This window comes from Prionailurus viverrinus, chromosome D3 (genome assembly GCF_022837055.1).
Source record: "Prionailurus viverrinus isolate Anna chromosome D3, UM_Priviv_1.0, whole genome shotgun sequence".
Taxonomy (NCBI): Eukaryota; Metazoa; Chordata; class Mammalia; order Carnivora; family Felidae; genus Prionailurus; species Prionailurus viverrinus.
Window position 1 is genome coordinate 54,556,104 of NC_062572.1, and position 18,584 is coordinate 54,574,687.

The following is an 18,584-nucleotide window of genomic DNA, read 5'->3' on the forward strand; positions in this document are numbered from 1 at the left end:
TGGAAACACCAGATTATTTACTTGGAGTAAGTAGAAAGGAGTAGTTAAGATCTTAACTATTTCCTTAATCAAATAAGCAGTCTCACAATTAACAAAATGTTAGTACAATTCTCTTGTTTTTTTTGTTGTTTTTTGTTTTTGTTTTGTGCAAGTGTGGAGCAATTATTTCAGTCCATCATATTTTATTAAGTGTCTGTGAGAACAGGCTACTGCTGTAGGTGCTATAAAAATGCAGATAGCATTTACATAACTATTTGTAGAACTATTCCGTGACACCCTCAGCTTTAAGATGCACATCAATTTTTGTACCTTTTTCTTATAACACAAGAAACAATATACAAATCACAAGTGTACTGAACTGCTATATTTTCACAAACCGAACATAGCATAGGATCAGCAACCAGATTAAGAAACAGGACGACCAGCACCCAAAAGCCCTAACATCATCTCCACTGACTCACTTCCCTCTTGCAGCATCAACCTGGATTACTGATACCATTCCTCCCCCATGCCTGACCCTTCCATTTGCCAGAAGGTCTGCCTGACTTACTCCCCCATTCCATTCCAGTCTCTATGAAGATAGAATCTCTTCTGAGAGCCTCCTCGCAGTCCTAAATCACTCTCTACTACCCTGTCCCTGCTTTAATTTTCTTTACAGCTATCACAACCTATTTTTGTCTGTCTCTCGAACAAGTAAGAATCCAAGAGGATAAGAACATACCATAGCATATTGTAGAAGCTCAGGAAATTGAAGGCATGAATGAATCCAAATTTCAGAAATTTTAAGATAAAGAAAATGCAAATCATAGAATTAAGGAAATACCATCATAGTTCTATTTACTGAATGCCTGCTATATGCCAATCACTGCAATAATCACTCTCATATGTTCTATCTTTCATTATGCACTATAACCCTGCAAAATGTGCTTTCAGATTCAAGTAACAAAACCCAACTGAAAGTAGATTAAACAAAAATAATGTTTAATATCTCTAAAAAATGGTCCATAGATGGGGTGGTCCCAGTTTTGACCAATTTTTTACCTCAGAGATGTTATGGTTTCAGTTTGGTTTCTCTTGTCATTTTATTAGCTCTCTCCTCGTGGTCACAGATGGCTCTAGCCATTCCAAATGTCGTGTCCTTGCTCAGCAATCTCCAGAAGAAAGTAAAAAGAGAGGCCGTGCATATACTTCTTTTCTTATCAAAGAGGAGAGTCATTTCCAGGCTCTCCAGATATCTCATTGGCCAAAATTCTCTTCTACATTGTTCTAGGTTGAATATTTGTGTCCTCCCACCCCACCCCCGATTCCTGTGTAGATGCCCTAACTCCCAAAGTGATAGGATTAGTGCCCTTACAAGAAGAGACAAGAGAGCCCAAGCTCAAACTCTTCCTCTTCATATGTGGACATAGCAAGAAGGCTGCTGTCTGCAAGCCAAGAAGGGAGTCCTTATTGGGAACTGACTTAGCCAGTACCTTATCTTGGACTTTCCAGCCTCCATAACTCTCAGAAATAAATTTCTGTTGTTTAAGCCACCCAATCTATAGTGTTGTTATGGCAGCCTGACCTGACTAATACACACATTTACACATAAACTAGTCACCATCGAAGTGAAGGAGACTATGACGTTTTGGTATATACCAATCATTACTCAGCTCCATCACCTGGGCAGTGTCTACCTGCTACCTGAACAAAATGGGGTTTTGTAAATGCTAAAATGAGAGGAAATGACAATTAGCTATACAATTGAAAATGTCTGCCACAGACGTATTATTAATTCTTATGTTACACATAAGGAAACAAATTAAAGCAATTTATTGAGCAGAATCAGGATTTTAATCTAGGTATGACTGTTTCCTAAGTCATGCACTTTGCACCAGCTGATACTGCTTGTCAAAAATAATTACAACAGAGTCTTTTCTGTAATAACAAAGTTAAGAAAAACTCTGTTTTTATGATTCATCTGAAAAAGTGGCTGAGGAGACTGGGAACAATTTCATAATGGGTGTACTACATCTCTGTCCAGATCTTGGCTTCTTAATACCATTCCCCCCTATTAGAATTCAGGGCTATTTGAAGAAATGGCTCATTATAAAGCTGAAATAGGAGAAATAGAAGATGGCCCTGGAACATCTTGTGATGCTAGACAGTAAGGGAGAGCTCAAAATACAAAAAGGTGGGAACATGTCAAACATAGGAACAGAATCTAACCTGAAAGATCTTCCAGTGCCCAAAGCTGGAACTATTTGATTTGAACCACAAAATTAATAAAATAGTATTGGTTTATAACCCACAGAATAATAAATATGCATGAGTCCATACTGATATAAATGATTAAATGGATAAACAAATGAGGGAAGAGGAAATGAAGCTTTCCTGCCAAAGAATTCCATGTAATATGTATGCATGCCTCTCTCATAGGAAGTGAGGCTTAATCTCTCTCCTCCCCCAGTCCCCACCCTAAAGGAGAGCTAGACTTAGTGACTCACTTGCAAGGAATAGAGTACAGAAAGAGAAAAGTAGAACTTCACAGTGGAGAAACCTGCAAAAGCTACCTTAGCCAACAACGTCATATGGCTATCCTGTACCCCTGATACAATGTGATGAAAAGGGCACTTCACCACTCCATGGTGTTCTTTCCAAAAGCACATCACCCTGGTCTGATCGTGAAATAAATCAACAGATAAAACCAAATTGGAGGACATCTTACAGGATATTTGGCCGGTATCAGAACTGTCAGGATCATAAACAGGGAAAGACTGAAAAACAGTCACAGACCAGAGGAGATATCCCAGTTGTAGTATGGGATGCTACCTGGATGCTGGAACAGAAAAAAGACATTAAGTCTGGAATTTAGCTAACTCTACATTCTATAAATATACCAATGTCAGTATCTTAATTTTGACAAGTGTATAGTAGCTATTTAAGAAGTCAGTGGGGAAAATGGGCAAGGGAACCCTGCACTATCTTTGCAACATTTATGCAAATCTAAAGTCATTCCTAAATCTCAAAAAAAATCTATTTTTAAAATTTTTTAATGTTTATTTTTGAGAGAGACAGTGTGAGCGGGGGGGGGGGGGGGGGGGGGCAGAGAGAGAGGGAGACACAGAATCCGAAGCAGGCTCCAGGCTCTGAGCTGTCAGCACAGAACCCGACGCAGGGCTCGAACCCACAAACCCACAAGATCATGACCTGAGCCAAAGTCGGATGCTTAACCCACTAAGCCACCCAGGCACCCCTTAAAAAAATCTATTTTTAAGTGTGTGCTAGCTAATTGAAACTAAGTATTGCTTTGAGTGTTCATTGTACCATTCACTCTACTTTTGCATATATTTTCAATTAAAAACTTAATGTTAAATTCATGAAATAAAAGATTCTCTGCATTCAAGATATTAGCAATCAGGAATGACAAAGTTTCTTGTGTTAACTACTGAGACAGTAGTAAATAAGGCAAACTTCATGTCTTTAATCCTAAATGAACAACTGCTACTCCTATAACATTCTACGGTTCTTGCTACTCAAGAACTGACAATGTCAGAATTACCTAAGAGTTAGTAGAAATGCAGGGTATAAGACTGAACTGCATACCTGCTGAATTGAAATCTTTATTTTTAACAAGATCCCTGGTGAGCAAAATGAATGTTAAAGTTTAAGAAACACTGTTTATAACCATATGATTGTCTACATTTCTTACAAATAACATCTAAAAACATCTAAAAAGTACATTCCAGGAAAAAAAAAAATCAATGAAGAAATACTCTCATAAAGAGTTTGCATTTGAATAGAGAACTATTTTTATTTATGTACTAATGATATTTAGGATGATAACATTTAATAAAATAGCATGTAACTATTATACCTTTTTTGCTAGACCAAATAAGAGTTTAGGGAAGAATAAAAGTGGTAACTTTTTTATCAATCCCTCAATATGGCCAGTACAAAGTAAAGAAATCAATGGTTAGGCAAGGAACACATTACATTTTAAGAGTGTCTCCTGATGATGTGACACTGAGGAATCTTGGATCGAGTCACTACTCTTCCCTTTCAAAAATTCCCACCAGAGAAACATGCAGAGAAGTATAATCCATTCAGCATTGCTTTTGCTTGTTTTTCATACCGTGCCACCTTTGAAAATACGTGAACTTGGGGAGCATAACTTTGAGTAGAGATGTCTGTGGCATTCCTAGCCAATAATAGAGAGGATGAGGTGAGGAAGAAATAATATATCTGGCCATAAAATCGAAAATTAGCCGTGGTTGTTTGCCCCAGAGAAGCTCAGACTAGAGACTGAGCATCCTGGAATTTCTCTTTGCAGGGGTAGAGATAAGAACATGTCGAAGGTAGAGGAAAGAAAGAAAGATGAAGGATCCACATGTAGAACAGACCCTGCAAAAGCCTTCAAAGAGATGTGAACAGGTGAAAGAGACCTAGAAATTTTGAAGAAAGCCTTATTTTCCATGATTTATCACCAAGGCCTTTGTGGACCCATGTGACCTGAGATGTAGATGAGAAAAGGCAAACAAGACCAAGAAAATCCAAATTGAAGGCAGATTATAAGGAATTAATGCACAAATGGAAGGTGGGGAAGTGAAGGCAATAAATATAGACAATTTCGGATTGGAGTCATAGTACAAAAAAGAATATGTAGCAGATTAAATGTTAGCAGAGACGGGGACAGGTAGGGAAGATCTTAATATATTTGGCTAGTCAACGGGAAGGAAATAAACATGTTTGATTAGCCAGTGATGAGTGAAGATAAAAAAATTAGTGGAAGGAGCGAGGTTCTTGAGAAGATAAATGTAGGAGAATAAGTAGAGAAGGTGAAGATAAATCACACAGACGATGTTTGACTTTGGAAGGGCATCAGGACACCTCTGTCTTGGAGAAGGCCGGGAAGGAAAGGAGAATTGAAGATACAATATCAAATGAAAAGTGGGGTGATCTAAGAGTGAATGCGTTCAGAGGTGTGGGTCTGTGTGATTGGGGCAGTCTCCTGAAGTTCAGAATGGTATTATAGGGCTACTATAAGAGAAACAAAGATAAGGCAACTGTAAAATGTATAGTCTAAATGAGCACACCTTTGAGAGTGAATGGGTCATAACAGTTGGGGTGCCAGTACAGCAGGTGTCATCCAGACTCTCCTGGGCAAATGGAAACATATGGTCACCCTAGAAAGGAGCCTCCACCCCTGAGGAGGGAGCAGCTATTGGAGAGTGAATGGATGTGATGGATCCATTCAGCCTCCATGGCCTCGTCTACCAGTTTTGCCAGTACAGGGTCAGAATCAAAGAGAATAATGAGCTTACAGAGTTAGTGAAAAGGTGATGCAGGAATGTTAGGAAGTCAAGAGAATGAGGGGTCGCAGAGTCATTGACAACATCTTTGGAATGGCTGGCAGTAATCTACTAGCATTGCCTAATGTTGGGAACGTTCTCAATCCACTAGCCTCATGTGGATAGTGAGCAAATGAATTATTAATTTCAAATAATTTAAATTTAAGTGTAAATAGCCCCGTGTGGCTATCATGTGAGAAAGAACTGGTCTAGAGTAAGCCAAGGGATAAATGAAACCAAGAGATTAATAGACTATAAAGAAAGGACAGCAAAAGTCAAAAGGATAGGAGTTTATTGGACAGATTTTAGAGTAACTGCAACTATATTTACTTCTGTGTGATGATGAAGCCCAAAGTGTGACAGTGCTTGATAAGAACCAAAGAAAAGCGTTGGGGGGACTTAGGTGGGAAGTCCAAACATGGGCAGTCGTGTGGGTGATCCTAGGGATGATGGGAGTTAGCTGGGCCAGGAGTAGAGGGTGCATCTCATACTAAAGGCCTTGAGGAAAGTTATGTGCGTACCTGAGAACACGAGATGAAGAGTTCCTGTTTTTGTTCTTCAGATATTAGTTGTGTTCTGAGTTTCCTGGAGGAGGCAGTGTGGATCAAAAGAATGTAGATTCCTCTCTCTAGCCCTGGTCATGGCAGGGAGGCAAAGGGGAAAATTAAAATTTGTTTCCTTTTGACAAAGGAGGATAGTAATGGTGGTGGTTAAACCTTTTTTAAATATCTATAATGTGTTAGGTGGTAAGTTATTAATTAACAAAGAATTTATACTGAATTGAGTGATAAATTATATTAAACAACAAATAAATAATTTTATTTTCCAGATCTGCTTTAACTTTGGAAATGGACTCCATTTAGAGGTAAGGAACCAAGGGGATTATTTCTGTCTTTTGGACTCAGAGGCTTAATTTCATGGAAGACAATTTGGCTATGCCGTACCAGATTAAAAATGCACACTCCCTGTGCTCGCTTCGGCAGCACATATATTAAAAATGCACACTCCCTTACACCTAACAATTCCCACTCTATCATGTGCACAGGAACCGTATATCCAGGGATGTTCAATGTAGCATTTTTATGACAATCTAAATGTTCATTAATAGAATGGTAAAACAATTTACGGTACATGAAGAATCTCCATGATGAGGTACTGAATGAAAAATCAAGGGGCAGAGTAAGATGCAGAGTATAATTCCATTTTTATAGGAAGAAGAGCTTTATACATGTGCAACTGTATGGTCATAAGAAAAAATCATAAAAGATATTCATTAAGCAATTAACAGTGAATACTCTGAAGTATGAGAAAAAATAGAATAAAGTTTTAATAGTTTTACATTATGAACTTTAATGTTAATTTATTGTTTTATTACATAATTTAATTTTTTAAGTTACAGAAAAATTTTTCAACGGCAAAAAAAATCAATGACCTAGTGATAACCAGTGTCTGAAAAAAATACTTGTTATGTAGAGCAACAAAATAAATAAAATGATAAACCTAGTATAATAATCCTATCTGATCTTAATATACTAGGTCAGCTGTGTTGAAATTTTCCTTGGATAAAATATTTGTCTATTAAAGCCCAACTGAAAATATATAGAATAAATCTTTTCTACTTAAGGTTCTGAAAACAAAAGATGGGCAATTTAACTCTTTACTTCATGCTTTAAACAATAAATTCATTAACTGACACTTTCACTCTATTTTAGTTAAATTGATACCACAGGTTAGTTACTAAGATTTAGTTTCAAAACATTTAGTAATTCATTTCTAAACTGTAAGCCACCACAGAAAAATTAAACTTCATTTTCAGTAAAAAAAAAAAAAACAAAGAATTTTTAACACAGTATATATTATTTTTTAATTTGCCAATGTGTATGGTCACTAACTTAGCCTATTAAAAGAAAAATCCAACAATCACAGATCTTGAAAAGATATGGTTGGCTTTATTCAGTGATTCATGAACAGGGAAGTTCCAGGCTGGAAAATGGAAAGGATCTTCAAGAATTGTGCAAAATGAAAGGGTTTTATATACCAAAGTGAGCAAGGATAGGAAGTTATACTGGGTATTTGCTGATTGGTTACAGCAGTCAGTTTGGAGCTGGGGCAGATAATGTGCTGATCTGGTAGTTATTGATTGCTTGGCCTATGCCATCCTTTTCTGGGAGAGCCTAGCACAGAAATTTGTTAAGTTCCAATTTGTTGATGTGAGGCTTGGCATAGGTGACTCCATCTTGGACCTTAGTCTGGACACTTTAATGAGACTTTGTGACACTTCACTCTGAGAAATCTTTTCTTACTGATAAAAACAAAACTATACTGTTCTACCAGTCTAGAGCCAATTTCCTGAACGCCTACGGAGTTCACTAGAACTCCATAGTGTATATATCATTATTGTGTATATTTCCTCCTTGAAAATCAAACCTGTTAAAAAATATGAAATTTATACCTTAAGATTTGCAGAACTATCTTTAAAGTTTTAATAAATTACAGAATACCTTACCAATGTCTTAGGATACTTAATAATTTTTGACAATATTTTATTGTTGTAGGCCTTAAACACAAGAAATGAAAATAATCTGCTTCCTAAACACACTCACTTAATGCGGCAAAAGCGTGCCTGGATCACTGCCCCTGTGGCTCTTCGAGAGGGAGAGGATCTATCCAAAAGGAATCCAATTGCCAAGGTACCTTCTACAGAGAAATAGGAAATATATGTATATGATTGAAATACAGTGGGAGAAGACTCTCATTTTAAAATTTAAGGAAAATTATATAATGTATTTACTGAGTCTTAAAGACTCAGAATATGAAAATATTCTGAATGTAGTATATAATTTGGGGCTCTGATTCAACTAAGAGTTAGGGATCTGACACTAGATGAACCTTTATTTAACAGAGAGGGCTACAATACTCAAAAGAGGATATTCGGTGTAGGGGAGGAAAGATACTTTTTCCTGCTACCCACCCCTCCCAGGTTCTCTGACTGGTACCCTATAAATTGGATGGACAAAAGACAGATTAACAGGAAAACAACAAACAAGTTTATTAATGTATGTATTGTTCCTGTAATACATAGAGGTACTCAGAGATGAAGGACTCAAAAGTTTGGTGAGAATTGGGGCTTATAAAGCATCTTAACAAGGCAACGGTAAACTTTTAGAGAAGTGACAAGACAAAAAGAAAAAGTCCTCGAATCTCTAGGGATGGCAAATTGTGGGAAGGCAAGTATGTGGGAAAACAGTGGTGGAAAAGACTGGTTAATACAGTTTGTTATGTGGGTGCCTGGTGCCATCTTTAAGCGGATAAGGGTCTAAAGTTATCTCTGATGATTCACTTTTGTCCTTCCTGATAGAGAAGGAAGGGAACACACCGTTACAAATTTATGTCCTGCTTTTAGGCACACAGAGGAAAGGCAGACCTTTTTTTGAATGTGCTTTTCAGTTGTCATCAGCTCAAGATCATTATCGTACACCAGAATGGAATATTCTGCCACCCTACATATAAAAAGTATATTTTTATATATATTTTCACAATGAAAATAATTGGTATCTAATAGGGAGGGTGACCGTGCATCCTGCTTGAGACAGTCTTGGTTTATGCCCATTGTCCTGGCCTAATAATTAATAACTCTCCTTTCACTCTCAAGTGTCATGTTTTTTTTAAGTTTATTTATTTATTTTGAGAGAGAGCCCGCAAGCAGGGGAGGAGCAGAGATGGGGGGAGGGAAAAAGAGAGAGAGAGAATCCGTATGCAGGGCTCCAACTCACGAACCATGAGATCATGACATGATCTGAAATCAAGTCAGTGGCTTAACAGACTGAGCTACCCAAACGCCCCTCAAAGTGTCCTATTTTTTGATAAATTAGATGGTAATCCCGATACTTTTAATCTTGGATTTACACGTGCAAACCTGAGCCCTTGATTTTTCCCCTAAAGCTGTTTGTTCTCCATCCGTTCTACCCATCTCAGTCAATGGCACTATAATTCTATCCAGTTTTCTAAAATGTAGCAGGTACTATCAGTTCTACCCCCAAAATATATTCCAGATCTACTCACTTCTCTGCATTGCCACCCTCATCATCCGAGTCAGGGTCATCTCTGATTTAGCAAAAGAGCTCCTGACCTTGTCTGCCTACTTCACTCATGCCACCCCCGACCCAGCTACAGTCCATTCTCCAGAAAGCAGCCAGAGTGATCTTTTGAAAAGACAGATCAAGCATGCTCACCCCCTTAGTGAAATCCTTTCAGTGGCTTCCTGCTGCAGTGGAAGGAATATTCTTTACTCTGGTCTACAAGTAGTCTTATACAAGACCTCCTCTCTAACCTCAGCTCCTATCACCCCGCATCTCCCACTCTCCTACATCCCCAAACTGACAAACTCTTTCCGGCCCCTCACTCTTTGCCCTTGTTGTTCCTTCTGCCTGGAATCCCCTCCCTACAGATAACTGCAGTATCTCACAGCATCAAGCCTCTGACCAAGTGTCATCTCCTAAAAGAGTTCCCTTCCCTGCCTCACCCTGTCTCTCTCTATGCCTTTACTCCTATTTCAGCCCGGCTGTGGTGCATTCCACTACATGACACGCCGTGCATTGCTTGCTTGTTGTCTGGCTCCCTTAGCAGAGTGGAAGCTTCCTGAAGGCAAGAGCTTAGTTCTTAGGCTAATAGCTCATGCCCTGTACCCCAACATCCAGTAGGTGCTCAGGAAACATTTGTGTGAATGAATACATGTTCATATCCTGGTGTTGTCTTTATCTTCCCAATATCGTAAACATTGTGCAGGAAGAGCTCCTTCAAAGAAGAGCGGCTCCAGAAGAGAAGACAAAAATTTCCTCTGTCTAGCAGCATGTTTTCACAAAAGCCTTCGAAAATCCAAAATTTTAGTATGTATACAAGCAATTAAGTTTTTTTGTTTGGTTTTCTGAGATGTCTGAGTCATTCACACATTCTTTCAATAGGTTTCCCCAAAATGCATTGATTCTTTGGGGTTCAACAGGCATTAGCTGTTCTTACTGTTTTTAATTATGCAAGTTGTTAAGAGTAAAATTTACATAAAAAGCAAAGGGTCTTGTGGAATTTTCCCAGCTTTCTACATTCTCTATCTAGAGGTAATAGTGTGAACAGTGTAGCATCTTCCAAATCTTAGGAAATGCATGAATATGTGTATATTTACATACTCTTACGTACACACACATATACAAACAAACCAACAATTATGTTTACACACAGTTTTATTTTTAACCTGAGTAGAATGATTAATAATATATCATTAGTACATAAAGATCTAGAATATTCTTTATAAATACTGTATGTGTGTGTATATGCATATAATTGGCAAAAAAAAAGAGAGAAGCACAGAGAAAGAGAAAGACAGAAAGACAGAAGCTCAGTGAAAGGTAATCGTGGTAGTGCCCCAGGTTATCATTCCACTCCAGGAACAGAGCTGGTAGAACTGGAGGTTGGAGTCCCCACCCCCCACCCCCCATCTGCTATTTCCTTGGTTATTCTCAGCAGCAATTTCCCAGCCCCAGTGCATGTTGGGATATCTATGGCAAAGAAATGTACCTATCCTGAGATTTCAGGACAAAGAAGTGACCAGTGAGGTGAGTGGCAATGGCTTCTATGATGTCTGAAGGAGAAAATTAAGGAACCAATAGGGGCCACAGAGACACATTTACTAGTGAAGAATTATAGACACAAATGAAATTGTTTATAGAAAATGAAGATGACAACCAGGAAAGGCATTAGAAATGGGTTAGATGGATGACTTTCCTGAGGCATTCCAAGCAGGGAAGGGACTTCACTTTTTTTTTTTTTTTTAAACCTTGAAAACTTTAATCCTTCTATAAAAGGATACATTTTCAGACTTTCCAGATGATTGAATGCATTTATAAAGGTGATTTTGACTCTGCAATTTTTACCTCATGTGCTAAATTTAAAATCTGTCCTTCCAAGATATACCCTTAGTGATATCTTAACTTCATAACAACCCTAAGGGGTAGACAGTAGTATCTCTCCACTTTACAGACAGGAACACTGAGGTGCAGAGAGATTAAGTAACTCTTAGTATCATGTAACTGGTAAGTAGCTGAGACAGGATTTGAACCCAAGTTCTCTTACATAAGCACATCTTCTCTTGAGTGCTTGTGCTCCACCGCCCCCCTCCCGGCCTCCTATCAAGATTATGAAAACTTCAGAGGGAAATTTTTCATTCAAAATATGTACATATAAGTTATAGAGAGTTTAACTTGAGGCATTCTTCTGTTATTTTTATGTTAGATACATTCTGATATTGCAGAAGAAAGAGGACTAAAAATCACATACAAATATACCGGAAAAGGGATCACAGAGCCACCTTTTGGTGTGTTTGTCTTTAATAAAGACACTGGAGAATTGAACATTACCAGCATTCTTGATCGAGAAGAAACGCCAAGTTTTCTGGTGAGAAGAACAGCTTTACATTTATTAGTTTGTAGTTTTTCTTTGATAAATAATAGTTATGATTTGTTTTGTTTTTATATTGTGGTAATTTAATTACCTTAGCTTATATTTCATCTCTTCTATTATTTATGTCATGACTTCAGCTCGTTGGTTATGCTTTGGACGAAAAAGGAAACAACCTTGAGAAACCATTAGAACTGCGCATTAAAGTTCTTGATGTCAATGACAACGAACCAGTGTTCACGCAGGACGTCTTTGTTGGGTCTGTTGAAGAGTTGAGTGCAGCAGGTCAGAGTTTGTTATTTTTATGATTGAGTACCCCCAGTCACTTTAACCCCACTGTGTAACTGAACACTAAATCCTGTATCTTAATGGAGGCTAAGTACTACCCACAGGACAGATAGTAATAAACCTGCCGCTCTAGGTTTGGAACTGCTTTTTCTGAGATGAGTTCAAAAGGCTTTACATGATGTCTTTTTTTACCATCAGAACAGATACGGCAGATCGATGTGACAGGTTAGGTCTCTGTAGCAACTGTTCGGCCTTGTAGCTAGAAAGCGGCCATAAACAACATGTAAACAGGTGGGTGTGGCTGTGTTCCCATAAAGTTGTATTTACAGAAACAGGTGGCTGGCAGCTCTGGCCCACCGGCAGTTGTTCACTGACTTTTGACTTATATTATTTCTCAGGTTTATTGACAACATTGTCCAGTGCAGCGGTCTCTGGGAAGACTTGCGGGAGACATTTCTCTTTGATCATAATATAAAGAATAGCTACGTTTCTCCTGAATTGTTTGTATTTTAGTAAGCATGTATTTGTATCTGTTCATTCTTCTTTCTTTGTATTGATTATTAGAGCGATTATAAGCAAATCCGCAGCCTTCCTGTAGCAAGTGTTCAGGACTTCACCCTAAGAATTCTCTGTACTGATGCCAACCTCGCCCTCCTCTTACCTTTCCTAATTCTGTACCCCATCCACACTTACTTTCTCATCCAATTAAATTTTTTGATTTTGGTAAACTGTGATTTTGATAAGCACTTGAAATCCTTTTGGGAACAGGCTGAAGGTATGAAGAAAATAACAACATACATATGCGTGCTTACAGTTGAGTTTCATCTTAGACACTTTTTTTTTCTAATGCCAGATACATTTGTGATGAAAATCAGCGCAACAGATGCAGATGAGCCCAATACCCTGAATTCTAAAATTTCCTATAGAATTGTATCTCAAGAGCCTGCTTATCCTCCGGTGTTCTACCTAAATAAAGATACAGGCGAGATTTTTACGACCAGTTTTACCTTGGACAGAGAGGTAAATTAGTATTTTATGTTGCTCATCTTTTAAATTCTTCTTTATCTTTTCAGGTTTTCCTTTCTCTTTATTTCTCTCCTCTTGTAATTTTCATACTTTCTTGTATTCCCTCATTTATAGAATAAGTCCTATAAATACCCTCTTCTAGGAATGTGCAATCCGGTATGGTCGTCATTAGCCATATGTGGCCATTGAGCACTTGAAATGTGATCCATCCAAATTGAGATGTGCTATAAATGTAAAAAAAGTCACCAGATTGGGAAGACTTAGCGTGGAAAAAAATGTAACATACCATCTTGGTAATATTCTGTTGATTGCATGTTGACGTGATATTTTAGATACCATGGGTTAAATAAAATTTATTTAAAATTGGTAGTACCTTTTTTTTTTTAACTTTTTAAAACCTGGCTGTTAGAAAATGTAAAACTACATAAGGACAGCATGTTCTAGGGCCTCTCCAGTCAGGATTCTGTTTGCTAGAGCGTCCTAAAGCCATGTTCTGTAATTTGTGGTTCTGTAATGAAATTCGCCCTCTGTGCTAATACAGATAGAGAAGGAGGAACGAAGACTGACATTGGAGTCCTAATTAGGATAATGGAAATACCTGTAAATAAATGAATTGTTGTAATTCCCAAATTGGAGGGAAACTTCAGTGGGATTCCTGGACAGGCTGTTCACTTTTTTCTTTCTAACCCAAAGGGAAAATTTTAGATGAAAACAGGAAATAGAAGACTTTTTAAATGTTGTATACATGAAGGTTTTAACAGTGTGCATGAGTAAAATGATGATCCTAAGAACACTGTACTGTCATTAAACATAAATCATTGTCCAAGTGCAGTCATTATGTTTTATATGACTTGGGAAAATGATTTCATTCTGTCCAGAGAGGGAGAAGTTGTGTCCAACATTGCTAACAGGATCTCTGTAAAATTAAATTAAATAATATTATTACTCCTACAATTCTACTCTGTACTTTTTCACATAAAATTAGAATGGAAAAGTATTATTTTTAATTATTCTGATTTTTTAATAAACTGCTATCTGTGAAGGATGCCGAGTTTAACCAATGGTAATGGCTGTCACTTATTGGGCATTTACCATGTGCCAGGTGCTATCCTAAGCCTTTTACATAGATTAATCCATTTAATCCAACTAAAAACCCTGTGAGGCAGATCCAGCTATTATCCCCATTTTACACAGAAGGAAACCAAGGGTCAAAAGGATTGTGTATGTCCAACACAGCCAGTAAATGACAAAGCCAGAACTGGAATCCAAGCAACTGGCCCTAGAGCCTCAGTCACATAGAACAGTTCTGTCCTGCATAGAACCCCCATGCATTGGCACTGGTTGCCTCCTGCTTTTTCTTAAACTCTAGCTACACCGAATGGAGCCAACATAAGGGGACCGTGTGGCAGATAAGGGCTCACTTCGGAGTAGCATCTGAGACATCGTTCTCTAGGACAGGTTCTTGTAACAATCATACCTCTCAGAATGTCTGGACAAAGTCAACCACATTTTGTCCTCCCTGGCCAGGTTTTTTGGGGACTAGGTTTTCCTTGCTTAATTTTTAGCTAAAAACAAAGAAGGAACCAATTCCTATAGTCCCACCATTGCTTCCACATAGAGCAAACTACATTTTGAATGACACTGTTTTGTGCACTACATTTTGAATGGCACTGTTTAATGTCACCAATGACATATTTAAGAATTTGACTACCAACAACTTCTCTAGACTTTTCCGGCCTTCTAGAAATGCTCTGACAGCAAATACACAGCATCTTCACATGAATACTAAATCATAAAACTTATTTATGAATAAAATATACTGTGGTTCCTCCTCTTGATGATGAAATGAACTAAGACCAGAAAGACAGATTTGGGAGTGATTCATTTTCATCCCAGACGGATATTTTTCATTGCCTTGCAGGAACACAGCAGCTATACTTTGACAGTAGAAGCAAGAGACGGCAATGGACAAATAACAGATAAACCAGTAAAACAAGCTCAAGTTCAGATTCGTATTTTGGATGTCAATGACAATATACCTGTAGTCAAAAATGCAATGGTAACTATTCTTTTTATAGCAAATGTATCTACATACTGATATTTCAGTCCTAACTAAAAATATATCACTTACATTTGTGCTACATTAAAATAAAATCCCTGTGTTCGCGTTTTGCAGAATGAAGGGGTGGAAGTTAAAGAAAATGAAGCCAATGTAGAAGTTACACGCATAAAGGTGTCTGATGCCGATGAAATAGGCTCTGATAATTGGTTAGCAAATTTTACATTCATATCAGGAAATGAAATGGGTTATTTCCACATAGAAACCGATACTCAAACTAATGAAGGAATCGTGACCCTTATTAAGGTAAGTACTTAGTGTTCAAAATTGGAATGGGAAAAGTTGATGCAGAGGAAGAAACGATTGTATTTTGAGCCCCGAACATTTAAAAGCGCTTTATGTACTCAACTAACACCACAGTTGTTTGAGATTGGAGACCTCCCTATTTTTCCAAGGTCTGTAATTAGTAATTGGTCACACTGCAGTCCAAATTCAAGTAAGGGGACTCGAATCCTAATCTGACAACATGATACCAGCATCATTATTGCTCAGCACACTTCCCATCCTGCTTGCAGCCCATGCCTGACTGTAGCATCTTTAAATCATGACCTCTTGCCACTACTAAGTGTCCCCAATTTACTATGTGTATTTGATCAACTTAACATAAAACCAGACCTCACTAATAATATCTAAAAACAAAAGCTGTAATAACTTCACAAAGCTCTAATTCAGTTGCCCTCATACTTAAATATGCCTAAGAGTTACCTTATAAAGCTACATGCCCAAAATGCAGACTCATGGGCCCCATGATCAAGTCTGATGATGGCAGAGCTCAGGAACTTGCCTTTTTTAACAGAAATCCACTTGTGATTCTAATGTAAGTAGCATGCAGGTCACATTTTGAAACACAGTGATTTAACTTCTTACTGAATTGAATCAATGAAGGAAAAATAGTCTTATTAAGCATCTGGGTATACATTTGAAATTTATTACCCCCACATAATTTTTTAAAGAAAAATTGTAGGATGGATTTTTATCTAATAGAATAAGTAAGGAAGAATATCAATGTATTTTTAAATGGCTTATGATAGAATTGCCTAACCAGATTTTGAAATAAAATACAAAGCTACAGCTTTCAAAATACTATTCCATTAAGTCACACACAGACAAAAATTGATTCCAGAAGTTTCTAAACTTTCACAAAAGTTTACAAAAAATACATGGAATAATGATAAAATAAGTATATAACAGAATAGAGAAAATTAACTTGAATTTTCATGGTAATAATTATGTGCACTATTTATTATATGCACTGAGACTACTGCTTTGTAAAGCAGAGGAAACCAGAATAAAATTACCTCACACTTAATATAATTTTTTAAGAGAGAGTGAGCAAGGGAAGGGCCAAGGGAAAGAGAGGAAGAATCTTAAGCAGGCTCTGTGCACTGCTGCAGAGCCCAATGCAGAGCTCGATCTCACGACCGTGGGATCACAGCCTGAGCTGAAATCAAGTCAGACACTTAACCGATTCTGCCACCCAAGCACCCCAAGATTACCTCATGCTTAAAGGGAAGACACGTCTTATGATTATGGAAGAAGTGGATAATGGCATCAGAGACAAAAATAGATTTGCCTGCTTATATAGAAGTAAGCATACTTCTTAGTCATAGAATAGTCATAGAATGGTCATGAATGATAGAAGTACTAGAAGTATTCTCACCATACCATGGTAGCACTAAAAGAGATACAGTTATTTCTACCAAAGGAGGCATAGCAAAAATAGTAAAATTAGTATTTTCTTTGGTTCTCGAATACGTATTTTTTACTGAAAAAATCATTCATAAATTAGCATACAAAAATGTACAAACACATGAGTAAATAATGTAATGACAAAGGACTATTTTTATGAAAAGTGTTTCTAAAACATCTTTAGATTTCAGCACAAAAGTGTACCCCTGGCACCTCTTAAAACATAAGAGGAAGCTCAAAAAAAAATGTAGTGATGGAAGGATGCTAGCTAGCTACATTCAGTCCATCGTCAATGGCGGGTGGACACAATCAGTACGTGTTAGTAAAATTAGTATCAATGTGACAACAGCAGATTGAGAAAATTATAAATTGCTGTCTCAATTGTAGAAGAGTTGCTTCCAAATTTTAAGAGCAATAATCAGATTCCATTCAAAGGAAGTTAGACAAAGAAGATATACAAACAGCAAACATGCACAGAAAGGATACTCAACATCATTAGTCATTAGGGAAGATGCAAATTAAAACTACCAGAGATACCACCATGCACCTACTAGAATCAAAAAGACTGACAACACCAACCATCAGCAATAATATACAGAATCCGGACTGGTGGAAAAACGAAGTGCTACAGCTAGTTTGGCCGTTAAAGGTTAAACACAGAGTAGTTACTCAGTGACGCAAGAATTAAGTCCAAGGCATCCACCCAGGAAAAACAAAAGCTATATTGTAATACCTTGTATGATGTTAGGTGGGAACTACATTTATCATGGGGAACATTGCATAATGCATAGAATCGTCCATGCTGCACACTTGAGACTAATAAAACATTTGTATGTCCAAAAAGAAAGAAATCTGTCCATACCAAAACTATGCAAATCTTACAAGCAGCTTTTTATTCATAATAAAAGCTGGTAACAATAAAAATGCCCATCAGCTGGCGAGCAGATAAAATGTAGTATATCCATATAATGGAATACCATTGGTTAAGAAAAAGGAATGGGAGTACTCACACATGCTACAACATGGATGAATCTCAAAATCATTATACTTTGTGTATGAAGCCAGACACAGGGGTGCCTGGGTGGCTCACTCGGTTGAGCATCGACTCTTGATTTCAGCTCAGGTCATGATCCCAAGGTCGTGGAGTTGGGTCCCTGCATTGAGCTCCATGCTGAGTGTGGAGCCTGCTTAAGATTCTCTCTCCCTAGGGCACATGGGTGGCTCAGTCAGTTGAGCGTCCGACTTCAGCTCAGGTCATGATCTCACAGTTCGTCAGTTCGAGTCCCACATCAGGTGAGCTCGAGCCCCACTTCTCAATCTCTCTCTCTGTCTCTCTCTCTCTCTCTCTGTCTGCCCCTCGTGGGATTCTCTGTCTCTCTGCCCCTCTCCCCAGCTCATGCTCTCTCTCTTGAAAAAAAAAATTTTAATTTTTAAAAATTAAAAAAAAAGAAACCAGACACAAAATACTACATATTGTATGATTTTATCTATGTGAAATTTCTAGAAAAGCAAACCAATGGATATAGAAAGATCAGTGGTTGCTCAGGGCTAGAGATACAAGTGATGATTGACTACAAACAAGCAAAAAGGAACTTTTTGGGGTGATGGAAGTGTTCTAACACTGGATGGTAGTGACATTTGGAAAACTACACAGGTTTGCTAAAAATCATCATGTTGTACACTTC

At 37.7% G+C, this 18,584-nt stretch overlaps 1 protein-coding gene across 1 annotated transcript in view; it reads left to right on the top strand.

Moving 5' to 3' along the window:
• DSG2 (desmoglein 2) overlaps positions 1-18,584 on the top strand; it is a 50,999-nt gene that overhangs the window by 15,063 nt on the left and 17,352 nt on the right. Inside the window, 7 exon segments of the mRNA XM_047828391.1 lie at positions 6,160-6,195; positions 7,886-8,020; positions 11,613-11,774; positions 11,918-12,062; positions 12,919-13,085; positions 15,013-15,150; positions 15,268-15,456. Coding sequence (XP_047684347.1) covers positions 6,160-6,195; positions 7,886-8,020; positions 11,613-11,774; positions 11,918-12,062; positions 12,919-13,085; positions 15,013-15,150; positions 15,268-15,456 — 972 coding nt within the window.